Source organism: Brachycentrus maculatus, unplaced genomic scaffold (genome assembly GCF_059751285.1).
Source record: "Brachycentrus maculatus isolate JH-2025_06_01 unplaced genomic scaffold, ASM5975128v1 h1tg000387l, whole genome shotgun sequence".
Lineage (NCBI taxonomy): Eukaryota > Metazoa > Arthropoda > Insecta > Trichoptera > Brachycentridae > Brachycentrus > Brachycentrus maculatus.
Window position 1 is genome coordinate 413,595 of NW_028281136.1, and position 24,512 is coordinate 438,106.

The 24,512-nt window shown below is 40.0% G+C and overlaps 2 protein-coding genes across 4 annotated transcripts in view; one reads left to right on the plus strand and one right to left on the minus strand.

Annotated features, from left to right (window-relative positions):
• Noc1 (Nucleolar complex protein 1) overlaps positions 1-3,566 on the plus strand; it is a 32,707-nt gene extending 29,141 nt beyond the window's left edge. Inside the window, exons 18-19 of the mRNA XM_088270507.1 lie at positions 1,264-1,335; positions 3,305-3,566. Of these exons, the coding sequence (XP_088126633.1) occupies positions 1,264-1,335; positions 3,305-3,522 (290 nt within the window). The 3' untranslated portion in view covers positions 3,523-3,566. The remainder of the gene's footprint in view (positions 1-1,263; positions 1,336-3,304) is intronic.
• A 689-nt stretch (positions 3,567-4,255) lies between these two features.
• LOC148303086 (uncharacterized) lies at positions 4,256-23,086 on the minus strand. 3 transcript variants are annotated; one of them, XM_088270486.1, is made up of 3 exons: positions 22,895-23,080; positions 22,759-22,790; positions 8,583-15,775 (listed from the first exon to the last, which is right to left on the minus strand). In XM_088270486.1, exon 3 carries the CDS (start codon positions 15,731-15,733, stop codon positions 8,789-8,791), a length of 6,945 nt encoding a protein of 2,314 aa, XP_088126612.1. In that variant the 5' UTR covers positions 15,734-15,775; positions 22,759-22,790; positions 22,895-23,080; the 3' UTR covers positions 8,583-8,788. The 3 variants fall into 3 exon arrangements, 2 of the variants coding, with proteins under 2 accessions (XP_088126612.1, XP_088126611.1); XR_015838531.1 differs by lacking the exons at positions 8,583-15,775; positions 22,759-22,790 and adding an exon at positions 4,256-4,801; XM_088270485.1 differs by lacking the exon at positions 22,759-22,790 and having other exon boundaries at positions 22,895-23,086.
• Between the last annotated feature and the right edge of the window lie 1,426 nt (positions 23,087-24,512).

Genomic DNA, 24,512 nt, shown 5'->3' on the forward strand with positions numbered 1-24,512 from the left:
CAATGATCACGTTTTTGTAATAAATGCAAATGGTCACTTTCTCCTGTATGACTACGATATATGTTTTTAATTTGAATTTCACTTGGTAAATACCACTTGTCCACCTTCGTAGTGTAATGGTCACCACGCTCGGTTAGCGATCTGTAGGTCCCATGTGCGATTCCCAGGAGGGGGGTCAAATAAATATAAGTGATTTTTCACTCTAATATTTATTCAATATTACCCTGGACTGGTACCTGAAGCGGAGGGCTAATCACCTTTCCTAAATGTGTTAGCGATCAAAATAACGCTGTGTTTATATGATGCGGCGCCCTATGCACCATTGTTTAAAAAAATACCACTTCTTAAAATCCATTGTGACACGTGTTTCGATGCACTCCGCATCATTTTCAAACATACGGTGTTTGATACAGGATGAATTGCCATGCGGAATGCATCGAAACACGTGTCAAATTGATCATCAATTGGAGCATTTAATAACCAACAAACCATCGCGCTGCTTCACCGCAGGGGTAAGGAGAGAGAATAGAACGCCACACCACTCTGTCTTTGCAAATATTTTCTTCTTCTACGTTCATGCATCTCCTCATATATACCTGCCGATTATTTTGACTCCTAACCTTTCCTTCAATTATTCGGAATTATCTATTATTATAATTTATATTGTCTGCCTCCGTAGTGTAACAGTCGCTCGGCTACCGTTATGGAGGTCCCGGGTTCGATTCCCAAGGGGGGTAAAATAAATATAAGTGATTTTTTCACTGTCATATTTATTCAATATTACCCTGGATTGGTACCGGAAGCGGAGGGCTGATCAACTTTCCTTCATGTGTAAACGGTCAAGATAACATTGCGTGTATATGACGCAGTGCCCTGTGCACCATTGGGGTGCGGATAAGGGTTTTATTATCATTTTATTATAATTTTTATTTGAAGCGCTAACTTTGTGATTTTCCATTTTATAATTAAAATGTAACGCACAATAATTTTTTTATTATAACTTAATTATAATGTCTTCTGGTTTCGAAGCTAACCGCTTCTTTATCAAGACTGATTAATACTATTAGTATTAATACTACTAGTATTAATCAGTCTTGACAAAGAAGCGGTTAGCTTGGAAACCGGTAGACATTATAATTAAGTTATAATAAAAAAGTATTGTGATTTTAAAACTAAGTTACGTTTTAATTCTATTTATTATTACTATGATCAGTATTATTATTTATTAAATTTTCCGGAATAAAATAAATAATTTGGTTTCAGATGACTCGGATCTGGAGTTCTCGGAGGATGAAAAGGATTTGGTTCCTGTGAAACCGAAGGGGAAGAAAAAAGGTCAGTTTTTTTTCTAAAAATTTTATTCTCGTTTTTATTTCTCGCGTGCTCTAGCTAAAGTAAACAAATAGAACGCTCGCAAGCGTCTCCCGCTCTCTACCAACAGTATGGAAAAGGACCCTAATTATACTCTGGCAGTCTGCCGCCCGACCCTCAGTATACTAATCACAAGTAGCCGCAACACCCAATTCCCATCTGTACAATGTTTGCAGGCGTCTCTCGCGCTCTACCTAAAGTAAGCAAATAGAACGCTCGCAAGCGTCTCCCGCTCTCTACCAACAGTATGGAAAAGGACCCTAATTATACTCTGGCAGTCTGCCGCCCGACCCTCAGTATACTAATCACAAGTAGCCGCAACACCCAATTCCCATCTGAACAATGTTTGCAGGCGTCTCTCGCGCTCTACCTAAAGTAAGCAAATAGATCGCTCGCAAGCGTCTCCCGCTCTCTACCAACAGTATGGAAAACGACCCTAATTATACTCTGGCAGTCTGCCGCCCGACCCTCAGTATACTAATCACAAGTAGCCGCAACACCCAATTCCCATCTGAACAATGTTTGCAGGCGTCTCTCGCGCTCTACCTAAAGTAAGCAAATAGATCGCTCGCAAGCGTCTCCCGCTCTCTACCAACAGTATGGAAAACGACCCTAATTATACTCTGGCAGTCTGCCGCCCGACCCTCAGTATACTAATCACAAGTAGCCGCAACACCCAATTCCCATCTGTACAATGTTTGCAGGCGTCTCTCGCGCTCTACCTAAAGTAAGCAAATAGAACGCTCGCAAGCGTCTCCCGCTCTCTACCAACAGTATGGAAAAGGACCCTAATTATACTCTGGCAGTCTGCCGCCCGACCCTCAGTATACTAATCACAAGTAGCCGCAACACCCAATTCCCATCTGTACAATGTTTGCAGGCGTCTCTCGCGCTCTACTTAAAGTAAGCAAATAGAACGCTCGCAAGCGTCTCCCGCTCTCTACCGACAGTATGGAAAAGGACCCTAATTATACTCTGGCAGTCTGCCGCCCGACCCTCAGTATACTAATCACAAGTAGCCGCAACACCCAATTCCCATCTGTACAATGTTTGCAGGCGTCTCTCGCGCTCTACCTAAAGTAAGCAAATAGAACGCTCGCAAGCGTCTCCCGCTCTCTACCAACAGTATGGAAAAGGACCCTAATTATACTCTGGCAGTCTGCCGCCCGACCCTCAGTATACTAATCACAAGTAGCCGCAACACCCAATTCCCATCTGTACAATGTTTGCAGGCGTCTCTCGCGCTCTACCTAAAGTAAGCAAATAGAACGCTCGCAAGCGTCTCCCGCTCTCTACCAACAGTATGGAAAAGACGCTTTTACGCGTTTCCCACAAACAATGTTTTATTTATTGTAACTGCAGACAGTTGGTAGAATTCCATATTGAATTGTTGGGTAATATATCCAAAATTAAACAAGGTTTATCGGATTGAATTCTACTTTTATTTATTTATATGTTAATACGTGACGCGTTTCCTCTTAAGACATTATCAAACATGTGTTTGATAATGTTTTAATAAGACGAAATGCGTCACATATTAACATATCGTAGTCATACAGGAGAAAGTGACCAAGTGCATTGTTTTACAAAAACGTGATTATTGACTATTTGGTATCTTACTAGCTTCATATTGCCCTGAAGAAATCCCAAAGGATTTTAAACTTGAAAGTATAATATGTTGACTTAGTAAAAATGACTAACTGCATTGATGTTTATTTTATTGTCAAGCAAAAGTGACTTAAATGGCCCTCCTGAACATTTTACGTTTTGGTAGTTGGTCACTTTCTCCTGTACGACTACGATATACATAAATAAATGTAGAATTCAATCCAATAAACCTTGTTTAATTTTGGATATATTACCCAACAAAACGATGTTTTAATTACATATTCCTTGTGTAACTTTTGGTATCATCCTTCTGATTGTAATCCAGGCGTGGAGTCCATATTCGCGTCGGCCGAGGAGTTCTCGGCCCTGCTGGAGGAGTCGGGCGCGGAGCGGCTGGCCGGCAGCAGCCAGGCCGTGGGCACGGCGGACCGCGCCGGCCGCGGGCAGCTGCGGTGGGAGGCCGGCCGCGACCACTGGCTCAACGCGCGCCGCAAGCGGAAGGCCTCGTCCCCTCCCGCCAGAGGCCACAAGAGAAGGCACTGAGACCACACCGCGGCTTATAAATATATATGTATTTTAAAATGAAACTTGTTTTATTTGACACTCATACTGATACTGAACTTCTTTTCTTCATCTGCCATCAACCATCACGCCGATTCCCCGCAAGGCTAGGCAGAGAGAATCAAACGCCACACCACTCTGTCTTTGCAAACATTCTTTGCCTCTTCTACATTCATGCATCTCCTTATACATACCCGACGTTTATTACGACTCCTGACCCGGCCGCTTTCAAGTGTTTGACATACCTGATTGTGCCATGTTTTCCTCGGTCGTCCTCTGCTTCTTTTTCCAACTACATTCGCCTCATAAATTTGTTTAACCGTTCTTTCTTCACTCATACGTTCCACATGTCCAAACCATCTCAACACACCTTTCTTATTTTATCGATAATGCTTATCTCAGCCTTACATTCCTTCCTTATTTCATCATTCGAACATCTATCAAACATCGTTTTGCTACACATTCGTCTGAGGGATCGCATTTTGCAACTTTGTTTTTATTATTTATATTTGAAGCACTAACTTTGTGCTTTTCCATTTTATAATTAAAATGTAATTTTGTTTTAAAATTACTATAAATATTTTATTATAACTTAATTATAATGTCTACCGGTTTCGAAACTAACCGCTTCTTTATCAAGACTGATTAATACTATAATAATAATCATGTATATTAATAATCAGTCTTGACAAAGAAGCGGTTAGCTTCGAAACCGGTAGACATTATAATTAAATTATAATAAAATATTTATAGTGATTTTAAAACCCATTGCCATGAATGATAGCAATTTGCCCATTGCCATGAATGATATCTATGAACTAAGAACTAGCATGTGAAAGGAATCCACCAGCGTATTATTACGGGGCTCGGGTATAGGTAATAATAACTCGTAATTAGGATGCAATCGGTTTATTCAACAGGTCGCCATGACAGTACAATGACAAGTGTGTGCAGCATCCCCTGCATTCGTCTCATAAGGGATATAACGTAAACATTCCCCGCGTACACCCCGCCCTGACCCTAGCGGGCGGACAGGGTCATAGTTCATGTTGCTACAAATATTACGCCGTAACAATTGCATATGTACAAGTTTGAAAAATCAACGCAATATAATTGTTCAATACGGGCAGAAAGGCGAACATTACACATGTGTATAGAGCGATCACTTGAGCCAGCCAAATGCGCAGGTCATAAGCCTGGCATTTGGCGGCCATCTTCTTTCTTGTAAAAACGATAGTTGCTTCATCTCTTGTTGGGACACCTGATATTTGGTTTAAAACAAATTCAATATATGTATTTTTTATAAAATTTATTAAACAGTTTTTTTATAACATACTTTATATCTTTATAATAAAATAAAACACAGTATTAGTTTCTTATTATTTTTTGACATCTCATCTACTCAAACCAGCCTATGACGGTCGTAAGCCCCGTAAATGCCCAGACTTCCATATTCTTCCTCATCTTTGATGAGATGTCAAAAAATAATATGAAAATAACTCCTGTTATTGGAGATAATCCAGATTTTGTGAACAAGTATTTGGACACACTCAAAATGTTGTATTAGTTTCTCATTTTTGGTACAACGTTATCTTATAAATACTAGTTAATTTCTTAGGTTAAATCAAAGTGTTGTCTCAGTTTTATAACCATGTAGAGCAGGGGTGGCCAACCCGCGGCCCGCCGGGTGTCTGCTTGCGGCCCGCGGAGCATTTCACACATTTTTTCTTTAAGAGTACATAAAACCACCAATATTCCATCGTGCTTAGTTCCTATCATATCCCATATATCGCTCACTCCTTTCAAGAACGTCATAAATTAAAAAACGTAAATTTTCAGTTGTGCATGTTTTCGGAACGCCCAGAATATGTACTAAATCCCAGCAAAAGAGGCATAATTTTAACTTAATATTTACCCGCTACAGGGCAGAAAGTGTTGTTTTTGCATTTTGAAGAAAAGGTATTGTTTAATTATATTTTTTAAACATACTAAATATTTTTCAAATGGAGAAAAAACCTTCAGGTTTTACCTAATAAGCACAGTAAAAAGTTCAATAAGTGGCTTGATATGTATTAATTTTAAATCAAACACAGATTTTTTGAGTCTACTAAGTTGTATTTTATTAACAAAAAAACACATTCGTTTGATAATGCCCTAACAAGGCGAAACAATTGTCACAATATAATTTTTTATGTGTTTTTTGTTAATAAAATACAACTTAGTAGACTCAAAAAATCTGTGTTTGATTTAAAATTAATACATAAATTAAAATGGAGTTCTACAAATTAAACGCCAAGTCAATAAATAAATAAAAAATGGCTTGATATGTATTTTAATACATTGTATTACATTTTGAAACTTTAAAAATGTTCTCCTGAAAAATCAAGTTTTTTTATTTATGACGTTCTTGAAAGGAGTGAGCGATATGGAAGTATCTCACTATCGTGACAATCACAATATTTTTCGATTGACTTTTAAATACACATTGATAAGAATACAAGTCATACCCAACTGCTAGAGCGACTAGAAATCAAAATGCTGTGTAAAAGCTAGTTATACAGTAGCCAAGATACTAGCAAAAAATCTAAGAAATATTCAGATGGTGAAATAAAGGAATGTTTGGAGAGTGTCGTTAAAATTTCATGTCCAAAAAACGGATTTCTCAAAAATAAGTCTTGTCAAACTATTACTAGGCGTGTGGACGACATTAGTAAACAATTTTAAAATGACATCAATCCTTATCAACATTGATGCACTTAGTTCCGACAAACAAAATCAGACGTCTCACTAAAATTACTTCATTTTTTTTATTGCCTTACTCTTATCTAATTCATATCGTAGTCATACAGGAGAAAGTGACCAAGTGCATTTTTTTACAATAGTGTGATCATTGAGTATTTGATATATTTATAGCTTAAAATTGCCCTGAAAAAAATTCCGAAAGATTTTAAACTTGGAAGTATAGTATATTGACTTATGTATTAATTTTAAATCAAACACAGATTTTTTGAGTCTACTAAGTTGTATTTTATTAACAAAAACACATAAAAAACTATACTGTGACAATTGTTTCGCCTTGTTAGGGCATTATCAAACGAATGTGAAGATCAAATGGACTACGGTCCTTATGTAGCTTTACAATTATATATATACAAAGGACCGTAGTCCATTTGATCTTCACATTCGTTTGATAATGCCCTAACAAGGCGAAACAATTGTCACAATATAATTTTTTATGTGTTTTTGTTAATAAAATACAACTTAGTAGACTCAAAAAAATCTGTGTTTGATTTAAAATTAATACATAAATTAAAATGGAGTTCTACAAATTAAACGCCAAACCAATAAATAAGTATATTGACTTGTTAAAAATGACTAACTGCATTAATGTTTATGTTGTTGCCAAGCAAAAGTGACTTAAATGGCCCTCCAGAACATTTTACGCTTTGTTAGTTGGTCACTTTCTCCTGTACGACTACGATATGTTTGATTTACATTTCTGTTACATTTTCTTTTAAAAAAATCAATGTATTTTATGTTTGCTTTGAATAATAAAATAAATTTAGTTTAACTGCCCGGTAAGAAATCTGATTTCTAAAATCTGGCCCGGCTGCTGAAAATGTTGGCCACCCATGACGTAGAGCTATTATGGTTAATTTATTTAATTAAATTAAAGTGTTGTCTCAGTTTTATAACCATATAGAGCTATTAAGAATAATTTCTTGAGTTAAATTAAAGTGTTGTCTCAGTTTTATAACCAAATAGAGCTATTTTTTAATTAAAGCTTTTTTGTGTTGTCATTATAAGACCTTCGTATATTTAAGGCTAAAAACAGTAAGATGATTTTTTTAAATGTGAAATACTAGTAAAAAACTGAAAACGTAAAGAATGGTCGGGTGCTATGTTTGGTCAGCGCTTTTATACGGAGTTGAATCGTGGACCCTCAATATCAGCTCTATGAACAGGTTAGAGGCATTACAAATGTGGCTACATCCTATTCCATGGACCGATATGGTCAGCATCGCTAATATAGTCCAAAGAGCAAGAGCAAGGAGACAATTGCTGACTGGTATCAAGGTCTGGAAGGTGTTTATTGTAACTGCAGACAGTTGGTAGAATTCCAAATTGAATTGTTGGGTAATATATCCAAAATTAAACAAGGTTTATTGGATTGAATTCTACATTTATTTATGTATATGTCAATACGTGACGCGTTTCGTCTTCTTAGGACATTATCAAACACTGACAGTGAAAATATACATAAATAAATGTAGAATTCAACCAAATAAACCTTGTTTAATTTTGGATACATTACCCAACAGTCCGGAAGGTGTCCTATCTGGGACGTGTGCTGAGAGGAGACAAGTACGAGCTATTGCACCTAGTGGAGGGTCCACGAGGTGTGGCCAGAAGGCAGATCTCCTGGCTCCGGAATGTACGAGATTGGACGGGGATCAGGACTGTTTAGAGCTGCCCGAGACAAGGACACATACTCTCAAGGGATAGTCCACAAGGAAGGACCTAACACAACACATGAATAATAATAATAAGATAAGAAGAAAATACTTATAGGCTAATTGAACAAGGATCATCACCATCTATACCCTGTAAGTTAAAGCTATGGTCTGATAATAAAAAATATATATAATACTTTGTTTTAAAATCACTATAAATATTTTATTATAACGAAATTATAATGTCTACCGGTTTCCAAGCTAACGGCTTGTTTTTGGAGAAAAGTTGTGGGGTTGTGGTCCCGTGGTTAGTGTCGCAGACTCTCAAGTCAGAGTTTCTCGGTTCGAATCCACTCTACCACAATTTGATACCTATTTCTTATGATGAGCCGCTTAGGCTCACAGAAATAGTATGAAATTGAAATATTTGTGTAATTAATAAAAACACAAATATTTCTCTTTATTCTAAAAAAAAGTTATAGTAAAATATTATTTTGAGAAATAAAAAGACTTTGTTTTTTGATCCACTCACATTTTTATTAAAAACCAACTAGTTTTGGCAACAGGTTGTTGCCGAAACTAGTTGGTTTTTAATAAAAATGTTAGTGGATCAAAAAACAAAGTCTTTTTATTTCTCAAAATAATATATCACTATGATCCACAAAGTTAATGCTTTCAATATTTAAATTATAATAAAATATTTATAGTGATTTTAAAGCAAAGTTGTTTTTTAATTGTATAATGGAAAATCACAATGTTATGCCTTCAAATATAAATTATAATAAAAATATCCTTCAAATGACTTGTAGTTTTGGCACGGATGGATTATCAGTGTATTTTGATAAAGCTTCTAAGAAAACACAGTTCCCGAGTTTTGCAGCTAATTCTGATGCTGTCATCATCTCCTCATTTTTAGCATTGACAGCAGCCTCCACATCGTCACTTCCAATCTCTGCGAGTCTGTCGACAGCTTTGGAATCCCCGTTAAGCGCAGAATCGAACAACTCATCAATCAACTTCAAAAGTTTGTAGATATCGTCTCTGGCGCACTGCAGGGGGGTCTCATCGTACAACCTCTCAATCGGATTGTACCGAGCTCCGTTTTTCAGCAAAATTCTGGCTACGCTCGCGGTGTTCCTTTCGGAGGCCACGTGCAGAGAGGTCGCACCTCCGATTACGGTTCCAGCATTCAAGAAGTCGTCCAACTTGTCCCTTTTTACTCGGGCAACGTGTTTCACCAGAATTTCGACTATGCCGGGATGGTCGCTGTACGCGGCCGCGTGTAGGGCCGTGGTGCCTTTCATAGTGGCGGCGGTCGCGTTCGCTCCGTGCTTGAGAAGCAACTCGACAATGTTCCGGTAGCCTAGACTTGCCGCGTAGTGCAACGGGGTTCTTTTGTCAGAATCTACGGTGTTCAAATCGCAGCCGCTGCTAATCAGCGACTCGAGCCTCGTTTCGTCGTTTTGGCCCACCGCCTCCAACACTTCGGTCTGACAGCCGTGTATATCGTCGAAGTCTCGTTCCACTCGCTTTGCGTGAACAACTAGATCGTTAAATATCTTATTTAAGATGACGTTGTCCGGGTTTTCGGGGCCTAAGAGCAAGTTCCTCTGTTCGCGGCCTTCTTTGTACGCGTTGAGGGCTTCCGAATACTCTCCTTTGAAGTAATGTACGCACGCTATATTCCGTTGGGTGTTCGCGGTGTCGATGTGGCCCATTCCGAGCAGTAGCTTCTGACGGGCGAAGACTGGATGCAGCACTGCGGCCGCCTCGTCCAGCTTACCCTGGCTGGCGAGCAAGGCCCCGACGTTGTGTTCGGCTCTCATGGTCTCCGAGTGGTCCCTTCCCAAGACGCGCTTCTTGTCTTCGCTCACCGACTTGAAGATGCCCATAGCTCGGTCAGAATCCCCTTGCGAGTACAGAATATTCCCCATCTGATTCCGAGTGTCTAACGTGAGGACATCGTCGGGTCCCAACAATTCCAGACACTTGATATAATTCCATTCGCATATCTCCATGGCTTCCGGATATCTGCCGATCATTTTGAGCACGAGAGACAGGCGCAGATCGGATTCCAAGACGTCCTTGTGATTCTCCGTCAACAACTTCACCTGCTTGCGACGCACGTCTCGGAGGATGTCCAGTGCGGACGCGTTGCGCCCCCGCTTGTGCAGAACGTGACCGATGTCGCCGCGAGTTCTCAGGGAAGCTTCGCAGTCCTCTCCCAGACTGGCGACCTGCTTGCGCTCAATGTCTTCGAGCAAGATCAGGGCGTCTTCGTATTTGTGATTTTTGCACAACACTCGGGCAATTTTGGCTTGGACTTCCAGCGTGCCCGGCCCGACGGCGCCCAGTGCCGCTATCCTGTCTACGGTCACGCCGACCAGAAGGGAATAAGCCTCGTCGAATCTCTCTTCCAGGATCAGTTCGTCGGCTCTGATCAATATCTGCGACACGTCGTCTCTTAGGATACTCCGCAGCGCCTCCAGCTGTGGAAATCTCGCGATGGTGGCAAAAGCGGCGAGGGTTTTCTTATCTTTATTCTTCGCCTTTATTACCGCATTGAAAACGTGTATATCTGTTACTTCCTTCAAGTCATTAATAACCTCTTCGTCGCCGCTTTCCACTTTGCGAAAAGAGTCGTGAATCAACTCCAAAACGTCTCGGATATTTTTGTTTTTACAGACATCCAAAGGCGTGTCACCTTCCTCGTTGACCGCGTCGAATATCGCGTTTCTTTGCAGAAGCGACAGTACCATCTCGAAGTGCGAATCCTCACAAGCGCGATGAAGGGGCGTGCATCCGCGGTTGTCTGTCGCGTCTGGATTTATCTTATGTCTCAATAAAACGTCGCAAATACTTTTCAGCCCCTTTCTAGCAGCGATATGCAAAAGAGTAGAGCTGTCGCGGCGCTTGGCGTTCAAAATTTCGCGATCATTCAGTAAAGTTTTGACCGCCGATAAATCATTCAGTTCTACGGCCTCGAAGAGCTCCTTTACAGATTCGAATATTTGTCTAACGCCATCATTATCCGTCAAATCCTCGGGTTTATTGCCCGAAGCGTCGACGTCGTCGTAAAAAGATCCGTTCTTCAATAGCGTCCTTACCAAGTCCGCGGCGCCCGCTTGGGACGCTATGTGGATCGGTCGAGTTCGGAACGCGTTGTTCGCATTCACGTCCGCGCCTCTGTCGATCAGATACGCGGCGGATTCATTTTGTCCTCCCATAGCCGCGTAATGCAGGAGAGTGTTTCTTTTCTCGTCTCGGCAACTGGCGTTGAATCCATTTTCGAGGAAGTACTCCAGAACTTCACGGTTACCCCACATCGCGGCGAGGTGGACGGCCTTCGCGCCCGACGCGTCCGTCGCGTCAGCATTTGCGCCGGCTTGCAGTAAGTATTGAACGACATCTAGCGCATTCTTGGCAGAAGCGAAATGCAGCAGCGCGCAATCGTTATCGTATATCGAATCCGCATCCATATCCCGGGATTCAAACAGCACTTTGAACAGTTCGAATCTGCGCAAAGTAATCGCGAATCTCAACGGAGCGAGCATCGCGGCATCGTTCAGGTGTCGGCTGCCGGATCGCAGAACCCTTTTCACGATATTCAGCGAGCCTTGCAAAACTGCGAAGTTTAAAAGTAGGTCGACATTGGACGCGTCGATTTTGGCTCCGTTCTCGATGAAAACGCGGACGTGTTCCTCTCGACCCGTGGCGATGGCGACTTCGAGGGGAGTCCTGTCGTCGGCGCCCGCCGCGTCTATATCGCATCCCCTTCTCAGCAGAGCCTTGACGATATTCCAGTTGCCATTTTGGACCGCGACGTGCAGTAAAGTACTCCCCTTCTCGTCTCTGACGGTCGCGTCTACGTTCTTATTCCTGAGGAGAGCTTCCGCGACGTACCTGAAGCCCTTCCTGACGGCGGCGACGAGACATTTCCCGCCGGACGCGTTGACGTCCGCCCCTTTGGCGATAAGAAAATCGACGAGCTCTTTTCGATTATTTTCGACGGCGTAATATAACACGGACGAATCGTTTTTGGCGGCCGCGTTCACATCGGACTTATTGGCGATCAACACTTCGACCACGGATCTATGGTTCCCTCGGACGGCCAGATGGAGCGGAGTGAGGCCGCGGACGGACTTGGCGTCGACGTCCGCTTTGTTACGGAGCAAGATACCGACGGCTCCCTCGTATCCCGACATGGCCGCCTTGTGCAGAGGAGTCAGTCCTTCGAATCCCGCGCTGTTGACGTCCGCTCCGCGATCTATCAAAAGCCGGATGACGGATTCGTTGCCGGGCTTTTTGACGGCTTCGAACAGCGCCGTGTTATTGTCCGCATTTCGAGAGTTGACATCGGCGCCCTTTTCGATCAGATCTTCGGAAATTCGATAGTGTTTCATCAAGACGGCGAAATGCAGAGGCGGCATCTTGGTCCCAGCGGCGTCGACGTCGGCCCCCGCGTCCAGCAAGGCTCGCGCCGTCTCGCGGCTGCCGTTCACCGCGGCCACCGTGAGCGGAGTCATGCAGTCGTCGGTTCGAGCGTCCACGTCCAGCCCGGCTTCGATCAGCAACTGCGCGATGTCCGCCGCGTTGCGCATGGAACAAATATGTAACAGAGACCAACTTTGACGTTCGGAGTGACGGAGACTGTAATCGCTCTCCAGCAAGATCTCTACCAGCTCCTTGCGGCCGCCCATCACGGCGCTCGTTATAGGCGCGAACCCGTCGTATCTCAAAGCTTTTATATCGGCTCCGTGGGCGATTAGGGCCTTAGCGATTCTGGCGTATCCGTAATACGCGGCGGAATGAAGGGGCGTTTGGTTGAAAGCCCTGTTGCCGATGTCGGGAGAAGCTCCGCGGCTCAGAAGTATCCCGACGACTTCTTCGTGTCCATTCTCCGCCGCGTTGTTCAGGGGCGTGGATCCGCTAAACAAGCCCCTGAAATTGACGTTGGCTCCGCGGTCCAGCAGCAGGTTGACGATGTCGGCGTGGCCGTTGAGAGCGGCGAAGTACAGAGGCGTCGCGCCGGTGAAGCACTTGGCGTCCGTTTCCGCCCCGTTGTTCAGGAGATACGCGGCTATTTCCGCGTATCCCAGGTCGGCGGCTATATGCAGCGACGTGAAACCGTCGCTGCTTTCGACGACGTCCACATCCCCGTCCAGAAGAGCCTCCGCCACGCCGGGACGGTTGTTCCTCACGGCGTAGTGCGCCGGGCAGTGCCCTGTCCAGTCCTTGAGTTTGACGTCAGCCCCTAACTTTAGCAAAATTTTAACCGTATCGAAATGGCCGTACTGGGCCGCCAAATGCAGCGCCGTAGATCGGGACTTGTCTCCCAGATTCGGAGACAGTCCCTTTTTTTCTATCAAGAATCGCACTATGTCGGTTCTGCCGAACGCCGCGGCGATATGGAGCGGACTCTTCTGGCACAAATCGGTTTCATTTACGTCCAAATTGTATTCTTCGATGAGGAATTTAAACGCGTCGATATTAGGGCTTCCGGCGGTCAAATGTAACGCGTTGCGCATATCGGCGGACCTGTAATTCACGTCGGCCCCGTTTTCGATACAGACCCTCAAACCCTCCATATCGCCTTCTTCTAAAGCTCTCTGCGCGACTATCGCATTCTTAACGACGGCCGATCCCCGGTCGTAGATGCTTTTGAGGGATTTCACATCGGTATTCTTGACGTGTCCTATCTTTCTTCCGCGAGCGTCGTCGGTATTGGCGAGTTTGGCGGCGTTCAAATAGACTGTCACGAACACGTCCCGGAACAAAATGTCAACCAGGGGATTCCCGTGCGCCAGATAGTTCCGCAGACATTTCCCCGTCAGCAGAGGAACGTCGCCGTCGACGAAATGAATATTCCCGACCAGACGGCCGAGCGTGTCGAGGTCGGACAGGACGTCTAAAAACATCATTTCGATCGTGAATTTTTTGCAGTTGTCATTTTTGACTTGCGCGAGTGGGTTGTCGCGGAGGGTCGCTCGCAGCTCCGTCAACTTTTCGGCGAATCGACCCGCGACCTCCGCATTTTGAAGGCCGTCTTCCGCGACGCTCTTCTTCTTTCCTTTTTTCTTATCGGCCTTCGGTTTTCCCAGTTGCTCCCGGAAGTCGTCTATCCAGTTGATGCTGCTCTTCTCGAGGGTGACGATCTGGCGGATCTTGACTCTGATGTAAATTAAATCTTGGGCGAGCTCTTCCGAGATCTTGGACTCGACGCACTGAGAGAATATTTCCAGCAAGTTGGAGAGATGCTCTATGGATTTGACGGTGGAGGAGTCCGGTATCGGCTGATATTTTCGCAGCATTTCGGAAGCGGTGCGTTTTTTAATAGTAAAATCGATACCCTTAGTGTTTTCCGGATCGATTTTCAGCGTCGGATGGAACAACGTTTTGAGGAAGCCGAGGCCCACCGAGAAATCTTCAAGATCGTTTTTAAAAATGAGTCTGTTCTGGAAGATGACGCTGTTGATCTCGCTCAAGACCTCTTCCTCGAAGGGGTCGAGTTCTCCCAACTCTCCGGTGATCAGTTTGAGCAATTCCCCGATCACTTTATCTTCGTTCGTGGTGTGATCGACGCGAGGTACATTAACGTTGCTCAAAACTTGGACGTCCTTAAAATCGTGCGACAGCTCGTTGAATTCGTTCAAATTGGCGCAGTCGACAGCTTTCGACAGGACGGTTTTGACCAATTTTTTCTTCTTCCTGAGCAGAATTTCTCCGATGACGAAGCCGAGTTTTTTAATATCGTTTTGCAAGTTGGCATAAAACTTGAGATTGTCTTCTCCCTCTTTTTCCAGGATGATGTGAGCGTGCGACAAGGAGTTGCGCAGATCCTTCAGCACCTGTCTGGTCTCCGTGGGGGCCGACAGAAGAAGAAGATCGCTAATGCCGTCGGACAGATTGGGCGATTCCAGAGAGTTCTTCAAGTGCTCCCCGACAACCTGCAGAGCTCGCTTGACTACCAACTGTCCTTGTCGCCTGGAGACATCTGCCGACAGGGCGGCTTCCATATAAACCGTCATCTTGTCGAGCGAGTGGACGTCTCTGACTTCTTCGTAGCGTTCGTACAGTCCCCCGAACTCGGGATCGCCTTCTAAAATGGAAGCCATCGCGTCCTCTCTGCTGGACTTCGAACCATAGTTTAAGGTGGTAATGTCATACTTGTATATATCATCTCGCAGGGTTTGCAGCGACGTTTTGAAGACCCGGAGGTCTTCCAAAATGTTCCGCTTCGTGAGCACCGTCCAATAGAAGATATTCAAATCGACGCGTTTTGTGTGCGCCGATACAAAACACACCAAACAAAAGACCATTTCTTCCCAGGGTATCTTCACATACGTAGACTTCATCTGTTGTTTCAATACATACAAATTCTTAGCGATACATTCGGCGATGTATAAAAACATATCGTCCACCTCGCTTACGGAATCTTCGAGCAAAGTAGCGATTTGTTCTAGAACAAGATCCATGCGGACTATGATTTCATCGAGAGACGGATACTTGGCAGTTTCATCGGAGAAGAAGCGAAAATCGACCAGACGTTCCAGTAGGCGCATTTCATCATCACCGGGCACGGGCACTCCGTTCAGTCGTAGCTTTTTACTTTCTTCGGATAGCAAATCGTCCATTTTTGATGGCTCTAAAATGATATTTTCATCTCCTCCATTTTTCTCGGAATCTTGCAAACCAGCCAAGAGTGTTCTGATAACTTCAATGCCGGATTTCTTCTCCATCTTCTTTATAAAAGGACTCTAGTTTTCTTCTTCTATGTGCGTCTGCAACAAATTGATAAGGCAAATATCAATTGACACATCTTATGCAGGATGCGAGTCTTAAGGTGAAGACTGACGGGAGAGTTTCTTCGTAACGTAACGTTGTAACATCGCTCGCGGCAAGCATATTACATTACGAAGTTACGGCATTGCTGACTGACTGCGATCAGTGATCGTTTAGAACACAACTGCTCGCTTGTGGCCTTGTGCTCAGTGTTGTCATATCACTCACTCCTTTCAAGAACGTCATATATCAAAAAACTTGATTTTTCAGGAGAACGTTTTTTAAGTTTAAAAATATAACACAATGTATTAAAAATAAATATCAAGACACTTATTGAACTTTTTGCTGTGCAACAGATCTTTTTAGGTAAAACCTGGGGGTTTTTTCTCCATTTGAAAAATATTTAATATATTTAAAAAAATAATTATACAATACCTTTTCTTCGAAATGCAAAAACAATATTTTCTGCCCTGTAGCAGGTAAATATTAAGTTAAAAATATGCCTCTTTTGCTGGGATATAGTACATTTTCTGGGCATTCTGAAAACATTCACAACTGAAAATAGACAATTTTTGATTTTTGACGTTCTTGAAAGGAGTGAGCGATATGCCAAAACCAAAAAATCTGAATTACAGTCTACAAATCTGTATTAAATTTGTATAGAATCAATAACCCAAAATCTGTATGAATCTTTGCAACTTTGCATTCGTAGTTAAAATGTCGGACGACAAAGACGTGATTCTTGGTTCTGTAATTTTAATAAATTACAGCTTACTCCAGATGAAGAAAAAAAAGGATTCCACAGACTGGCAACCCTGGTACTGATCTAAAATTGCATCCGACTTCGGATGGAGAATTCGGAAGGAGCGGTGAGCAGCTCGGCTCGCCGTACTGACTGCCTGAATGCTCGCATCGTAACATGTTACGTTACGACCAAATGCTCCGGTCAGTCCCCACCTTTACAGTCCTCAGTCGGCCAATCGCTGTTTGCGAGAGACTGTAATTCTCCTGATTACATTTTTTTTTTCAAATAATATTTATTAGTTGCCGACTGAAATTCTCTTTGTCTATTATGTACAAGGATTTATAGCATATTCAGTTTATATTTCTTAATGTATTTGGGTAGTATGTTTTCTAGGGATGGAAAGATTGATAAAGACTTAGAAAGGAGAGTGAATGCTGGGAACAAAGTTAATGGTGCACTGAAATCAGTTATAGCAAATAAAAACCTATCTATATATATATATATATATATATATATATATATATATATATATATATATATATATATATATATATATATATATATATGTATATATATATATATATGTATATATATATATATATATGTATATATATATATATATATATATATATATATATATATATATATATATATATATATATATATATATATATATATTTATATATATACATACAATGTGATCATGATAACCACTTAATGCTCTTTTTTTTAAATAATAATGTCCTAGTATAAATTTATCAGCGGAAGCTAAACTGGCAGTGCACAACAGAGTCCTGGTTCCAACTTTAATGTATGGAAGTGAAACATGGAGTTGGCAAAAGAAGGATGAAAGTAGACTGAATGCAGTCGAAATGCGATCTCTCAGAAGAATGTGCGACAAAACGATGTATGATAGATGTACGAATAGTGAAATAAGGAAGGAATGCAAAGCTGAGATAAGCATTATCGATAAAATTAAGAAAGGTGTGTTGAGATGGTTTGGACATGTAGAACGAATGAGTGAGGAAAGAACGGTAAAACAAATTTATGAGGCGAATGTTAGCGGGAAAAGAAGCAGAGGAAGACCGAGAAAAACGTGGCACAATCAGGTATGCCAAATACTTGAAAGTGGTCAGGTTAGGAGTCGTAACAATCGGCGGGTATGTATGAGGAGATGCATGAACGTGGAAGAGGCGAAGAATGTTTGCAAGGACAGAGTGGTGTGGCGCTCTATTCTCTCTGCCTACCCCTGCGGGGAAGCGGCGTGATGGTTAGTTAGTTAGTTTTTAATGATCTTAAAAGTGAATGTGTGTAGTAAATAATAAATGCATTGTTTGCCTTCGTAGTGTGATGGTCAGCATGCCCAGCTACCGTTCTGGAGGTCCCGGGTTCAATCCCCAGAGGGGGGGTCAAACAGATTTTTATTGTTATTTTTATTTGTTTAATATATTACAGTTTTTTTTACAATTTTAATTCATTTTCTAAACATTTCCAACAATCTCAAAATTAAAAACGCATTTCTCTCCAAACAAGAGACTGAGCTCTTGTGCTTGGAGAGGGACTTACTTGTTTTACAATTTAGAATTTATTTTTATTGAAATTATTATTTTTTCTTTCTTAGATTAACATATATAAAATTCATTAAATTTTTTTTTTAGCATTTTAAATATAACTGATTTTTTCACTCTAATATTTATTCAATATTACCCTGGACTAGTACCTGAAGCGGAGGGCTGATCACCTTTCTTTCGTGTGTTAACGATCAAGATAACGCTACGTTTATATGATGCAGTGCCCTATGCACCATTTGGGTAGTAAAAATAAAGTAATTAATACAAAATACATAATTTTATGTTTTTTTTTTTAAAACGATTGTGCTTTCCATCAGTTTTTTTGTTACATTTTTCATTCCTTCAGTTTTATTTTTTTCAAGTGGACAATTTTTTAATCATGTAAACTCTAAATAATAAGTAAAATAATCTGGCATTTTTTAGTTCAATTTTTATTTTAAAAAAAACATTAAGTGGTTGATTAAGTGGTTTTGTCCGCCTCCGTGGTGTAATGGTCAGCGTGTTTAGCTACCGCGCTGGAGGTGCCGGGTTCGATTCCCAGGGGGGTGAAAATAAATATTAGTGATTTTACGCTGTAATATTTATTTAATATTACCCTGGACTGGTTCCTGAAGCGCAAGAGTGATCACCTTGCCTTCATGTAAGTAATGATCAAGAAAACAATGCGTCAATTTGATGCAGTGCCCTGTGCACCATTGGGTGCGGATAAGGGTTATAAGTAAGTAAGTAAGGTTGATATTATGGCCCTATTGAACGCTATCCTGCTTAAACCAAAGGATTACAGTATTATCAATCATAACTAGATAAATTTATAATTTATTATTAGATTAAAACCAATATTTTTAGCTTTTCCGCTTTTTTATTTGACCAGCGACCGGGTTTCGTCGTTACCGACATCATCAGACTGGTGAGAGGCTATACAAATTGTTATGTTATATATAAAAGAAGGCAGGAGTTGATAACCATGATTTGATATAATTTTATGAGAGATTAATTTAATTTGAGTGAATTTAAATTAAATTAATCTCTCATAAAATTATATCAAATCATGGGTATCAACTCCTGCCTTCTTTTATATATAACATAACAATTTGTATAGCCTCTCACCAGTCTGATGATGTCGGTAACGACGAAACCCGGTCGCTGGTCAAATAAAAAAGTGGAAAAGCTAAAAATATTGGTTTTAATCTAATAATAAATTAAAAATGCAATTCCATCACCAAGTGTCAGTGGATAATATAAATCTATTAAAAAGATAAATTTATTACTATTTTTAGACTAATTGGTCTATTCGTGATTAGATTTTATTGATTAGGTAGCTGATTACACTACTCATAGGCCAATTGAATTGTCCACTTCTAATGTATAAAAGCAAATAGCCGTAACTCAAGTTGCGGCTGTTTGGCGTAACACGGCCCAAAGCATTCTTATACCAACCATATTATTTATTGATTCGGCATTAACTTTGTGGAATGACTTGATTATTTTAATTAAATTAAACACTTGAATAATAACTTTAATAATAATAAATGGTATTTTCTGGCGTTTCTCATGTGTGATTATAATCCGGGATTCGGATCTCACATACTAATATAAGAGTTTCTGCTTAGTAAAAAGCTTCTTTACATCTCACCAATAGATGTCTCTAGTGAAGTTCTAGTGATTCATGAACAAGGTTTCTAAATTGGTTCATATATATAGAACTTCCAAGAATTTGAGTAGTGTGGTTGTCAATAATGGGTAGAATTGGTGAATGTTACACGTGTGTAAAGTGATCACTTAAACCAGCCTATGACGGTCGTAAGCCCCGTAAATGCCCAGACTTCCATATTCTTCTTCATCTTTGATGAGATGTCAAAAAATAACTTGAATAATCCACTGAATTGAGTTTTATTTTTATTTACGACTAGTTTCGAAAAAGACAATTGTTTTCATCTTCTGGTACAAATTAAAACTTACGAATAAAAATATATTTAGGTGTATATATAGGTTAATAAATATGGGCAGGGGGGTTAAGGAACAAGATTTTTCGTAAAAGGAAACATTGATAATAATGGTGACGTATTTTGAAACAGTATATTATTAATTATTTGTCCGCCTCCGTAGTGTAATGGTCAGCACGCTCGGCTACCGTTCTGGAGGTCCCGGGTTCGATTCCCAGGGGGGATCAAATAAATATTAATGATTTTTTCACTCTAATATATATTCAATATTACCCTGGACTGGTACCTGAAGCGGAGGGCTGATCACCTTTCCTTCATGTGTAAACGATCGAGATAACACTGCGTTTATATGAAGCAGTGCCCTATGCACCATTGGGGTGCGGATAAGGGTTTTATTATTATTATTATTTATATTATTAATTATTGTTTTATTCTCAATATTATTAATATTTAAAGCATTTACTTTGTGGTTAGTCATTTTTACTTATTTATTTTTTTTTACAAAAATGTTAATAAAATTAGTATATAACCACTCACCGAGATTTTTACGTCTACCGGTTTCGAGACGTGCCCGTCTCTTCGTCAGGACAATCACTAACACAGCATGCAAACAATACTACCATAGTGTACAATACTACTATAGTGCATGTTGGTCTTCGGGTTGACCAAAAATCGCATGTGTTAGACATTTTGTGTAGTTTTGAGTGTGTAAATGGTGCTATGGTGGTGAAGGGTAGTATTGTTTGCATGCTGTGTTAGTGATTGTCCTGACGAAGAGACGGGTACGTCTCGAAACCGGTAGACGTAAAAATCTCGGTGAGTGGTTATATACTCATTTTATTAACATTTTTGTAAAAAAAAAAAAATAAGTAATTATTGTTTTATCTGAATTAAAATTTTGATGTATTTCTAAATTTTCTAAATTGTTCATGACTTAACCTTTATTTGTAACAGAGTGTAATAATTTAAGTGTCAAATGAGTGGTTAGTTTCCATGATACGATTTGCAAATTCCGAAAAATAATTACTTGTTAGTCCACGGCGATGTTCTTTTATTCTAATTCTTAGACTTCTCGCAGTTTAGCCAATATATTTTTTATCGCAGTCACCGCAAGAAATTTCATAAATACCGCTTCTATCTAATATGTTTGATTTTGAGTTTCCAAGAATTTGACCCGAGTTGTTACTCATACCAACCCTCTATCATATACAATCCCTCTATCATATAATTTTGCTCAATCTCTTTCCTTTACCGAGATATTCATTTATAACATTTTGAGTGTGTCCAAATACTTGATCACAAATCTGGATTATCTCCAATTACAGGAGTTATTTTTCTTAATATTTTTTGACATCTCATCAAAGATGAGGAAGAATATGGGAGTCTGGGCATTTACGGGGCTGACGACCGTCATAGGCTGGTTTAAGTTATCACTTTACACTGATAGTCAGTAGAAACATTACTTTTTATATAAATATACAAGGTGATCACGATAACCACTTAATGCTCTTTTATTATTATAACTAACTAACTAACTAACTAACCATCACGCCGCTTCCCCGCAGGGGTAGGCAGAGAGAATAGAGCGCCACACCACTCTGTCCTTGCAAACATTCTTCGCCTCTTCCACGTTCATGCATCTCCTCATACATACCCGCCGATTGTTACGACTCCTAACCTGACCACTTTCAAATATTTGGCATACCTGATCGTGCCATGTTTTTCTCGGTCTTCCTCTGCTTCTTTTCCCACTAACATTCGCCTCATAAATTTGTTTTACCGTTCTTTCCTCACTCATTCGTTCTACATGTCCAAACCATCTCAACACACCTTTCTTAATTTTATCGATAATGCTTATCTCAGCTTTGCATTCCTTCCTTATTTCACTATTCGCACATCTATCATACATCGTTTTGTCGCACATTCTTCTGAGAGATCGCATTTCGACTGCATTCAGTCTACTTTCATCCTTCTTTTGCCAACTCCATGTTTCACTTCCATACATTAGAGTTGGAACCAGGACTCCGTTGTGCACTGCCAGTTTAGCTTCCGCTGATAGGTTTTTATTTGCTATAACTGATTTCAGTGCACCATTAACTTTGTTCCCAGCATTCACTCTCCTTTCTAAGTCTTTATCAATCTTTCCATCCCTAGAAAACATACTACCCAAATACACGAAATCATCTACCTGTTCCAAAATCTCTCAGTTTACCAATATTTCACATTCAGATCTGCATTCTTCTCTTTCAAAAACCATAATCTTGGATTTGCTAACGTTCATCAATAAATCACTTTCCTTGCACACATTATACACTTTTGTCACGAACGCCTGCAGGTGTTCTCTGCTATCAGCAAAAAGAACAGCATCGTCAGCATACATTATATAATTTTTATTATAATTTCCTAATATGTAATTTTTTTAAATTATGATTTTAAATAATACAAAGAAAACAATTTTCCGAAAATATTGAACATATTGAAACTTTTTCTGGTAGACATTTAGCTTTGCAAAAACGGTTGTCATTTGAAAACATATTTGAGGAACAAAAAATGCAGAATATTAACTAATAGGAGCAAAGGCAAAATAAAGGAATGGGTAATTGATCAAGAGTTAATTCTATGAAAATTGTAAAATGTTTATATTCTTAATTTTTCTCTCTTTTTCGTGTGTACATTAGGTTAAAATGGATAAAAACAAAAAATATATGTAAAAAGAACTCCACCGACAAGATACACAAGGTGGCTCGGTGGGTCACTGCAAAAAATATTTTTAAAATGTATATAATTGTTCTTTAAACAAATGTTTATAATTTATGTAAATGAAAAAAATATATTTAAAAAAGGAACAAAAAATATTACCCAGTTTTTCCTATATTTCTTATCGGTGAATCAAATACGAAAGTAATACAATAAACTCTATAAAAAAATGCAACTTTTTCTTAACAGTTTCGCCGAATTTCGTCATTTCCAACAGAAACCGGCGAATTTCCGAGAAACCATTTATCTATTTTTAAACCTGTTGAAGACGATAAGGATTAACTTAGATTTTTCTTTCATTTTGACAGATGTCATAGTCACGTGACCTTGTTTGTTGCGAATTTTTATTATCTATGATTTTTGCAAACCTACCGCAAAAATCTACGGTTTTTTTTTCATTTTGTCCGATTACATATTTTTGTTTTCTGTGATTTTCTCTACATTTTAAAATTATTTATTAAACTTTTTGTACAGAATAAATGTATTTTAGCGGGCTTATAGCTAAGGAGCAAAATCTTCCTACTATCCAAAAACAGACTAGTGGTATTGGTCAAGGTATAAGACTTTATGAAGTTAAATGGGCAGATAGTACTTGTAAGAGAAAATGAAAAAAAAATTACATTCATTATAAGGAGTTGCGACATGGATGATCAAATTATGAAACTGTAAATTAATGAGAACATAATGAATAGATAAATCATTTTTATTATTTTTATTATTTAAGAGGGACTGGCATTAAAAAAACTAGAGGTATTATTGGATGCAAATACGTTATTTTACTTTTTTATTATTATTCTCTTTCCTCTTATACCACTAGCCACTTGTATCTGAGAGTTTTGTCCTCTATTGAATAACTTAACGTCCAAGTGACTCTAAAATCTAGCTACAGCTTATGCAACACCGCTTATCATGGCCCTACTTAGGCTTCAACTTTATAAGTTTTAAAGCCTATGAGTATTTGTGAATGGATTAACTATTTTTGTTAAAAGTTATTTTAATTTCTTGTAATTTATGAGTGAAAATTTTAGGCAAAAACACTCGCTATCTCTCTATTGATGTACCAAACGCCCCATTATAATAAAGTATTAATTATCTTTGGCAGTGTCGATATGACGTGGTCCCTTTGGCACCGCGGTAGAAATCGGGATAGTCAGAAAATTCTTCTGAAAATTATCTTTCATCTTCTTCTGTTAGTGTCATGTCAGATCCCCCTGACGTCTACTATCACTTGAGAGTAATTGTCCTTGCCTCGATGGTACTTAACCCTCAGCTCAACTCGGTCTCAGCTCGAAACTGCGCCTCGATGGTACTTAACCCCGTCCAACCTCAAATACATATATTCAGGAGATTTGTCTTCTGCCCACACCTAGTCGACCCTCTATTTTGCCTTTTAGGATTAGGTGCAATAGTTCGTACTTCTTTCCTCTTAGCACATGCCCCAGATAGGACATCTTCCGGACGTTGATATCAGACAGCAACTGTCTCCCCGCTGGAGCATATTTACGTTGCTGACTATATCGGTCCATGGAATGCGTAGCATTCTACTATGTAGCCTCATTTCGAATGCCTATAGTCGGTTAATAGTGCTGGCTTTAAGGGTCCACGATTCAACTCAGTATTAGAAGTACTGAGCAGACATAACACCTGACCATTCTCTTCAAAGCTTCAAAGGCTGTCGTTAAAGAATATATTTCTCATCTTGTTAAAAACTGCACGAGCG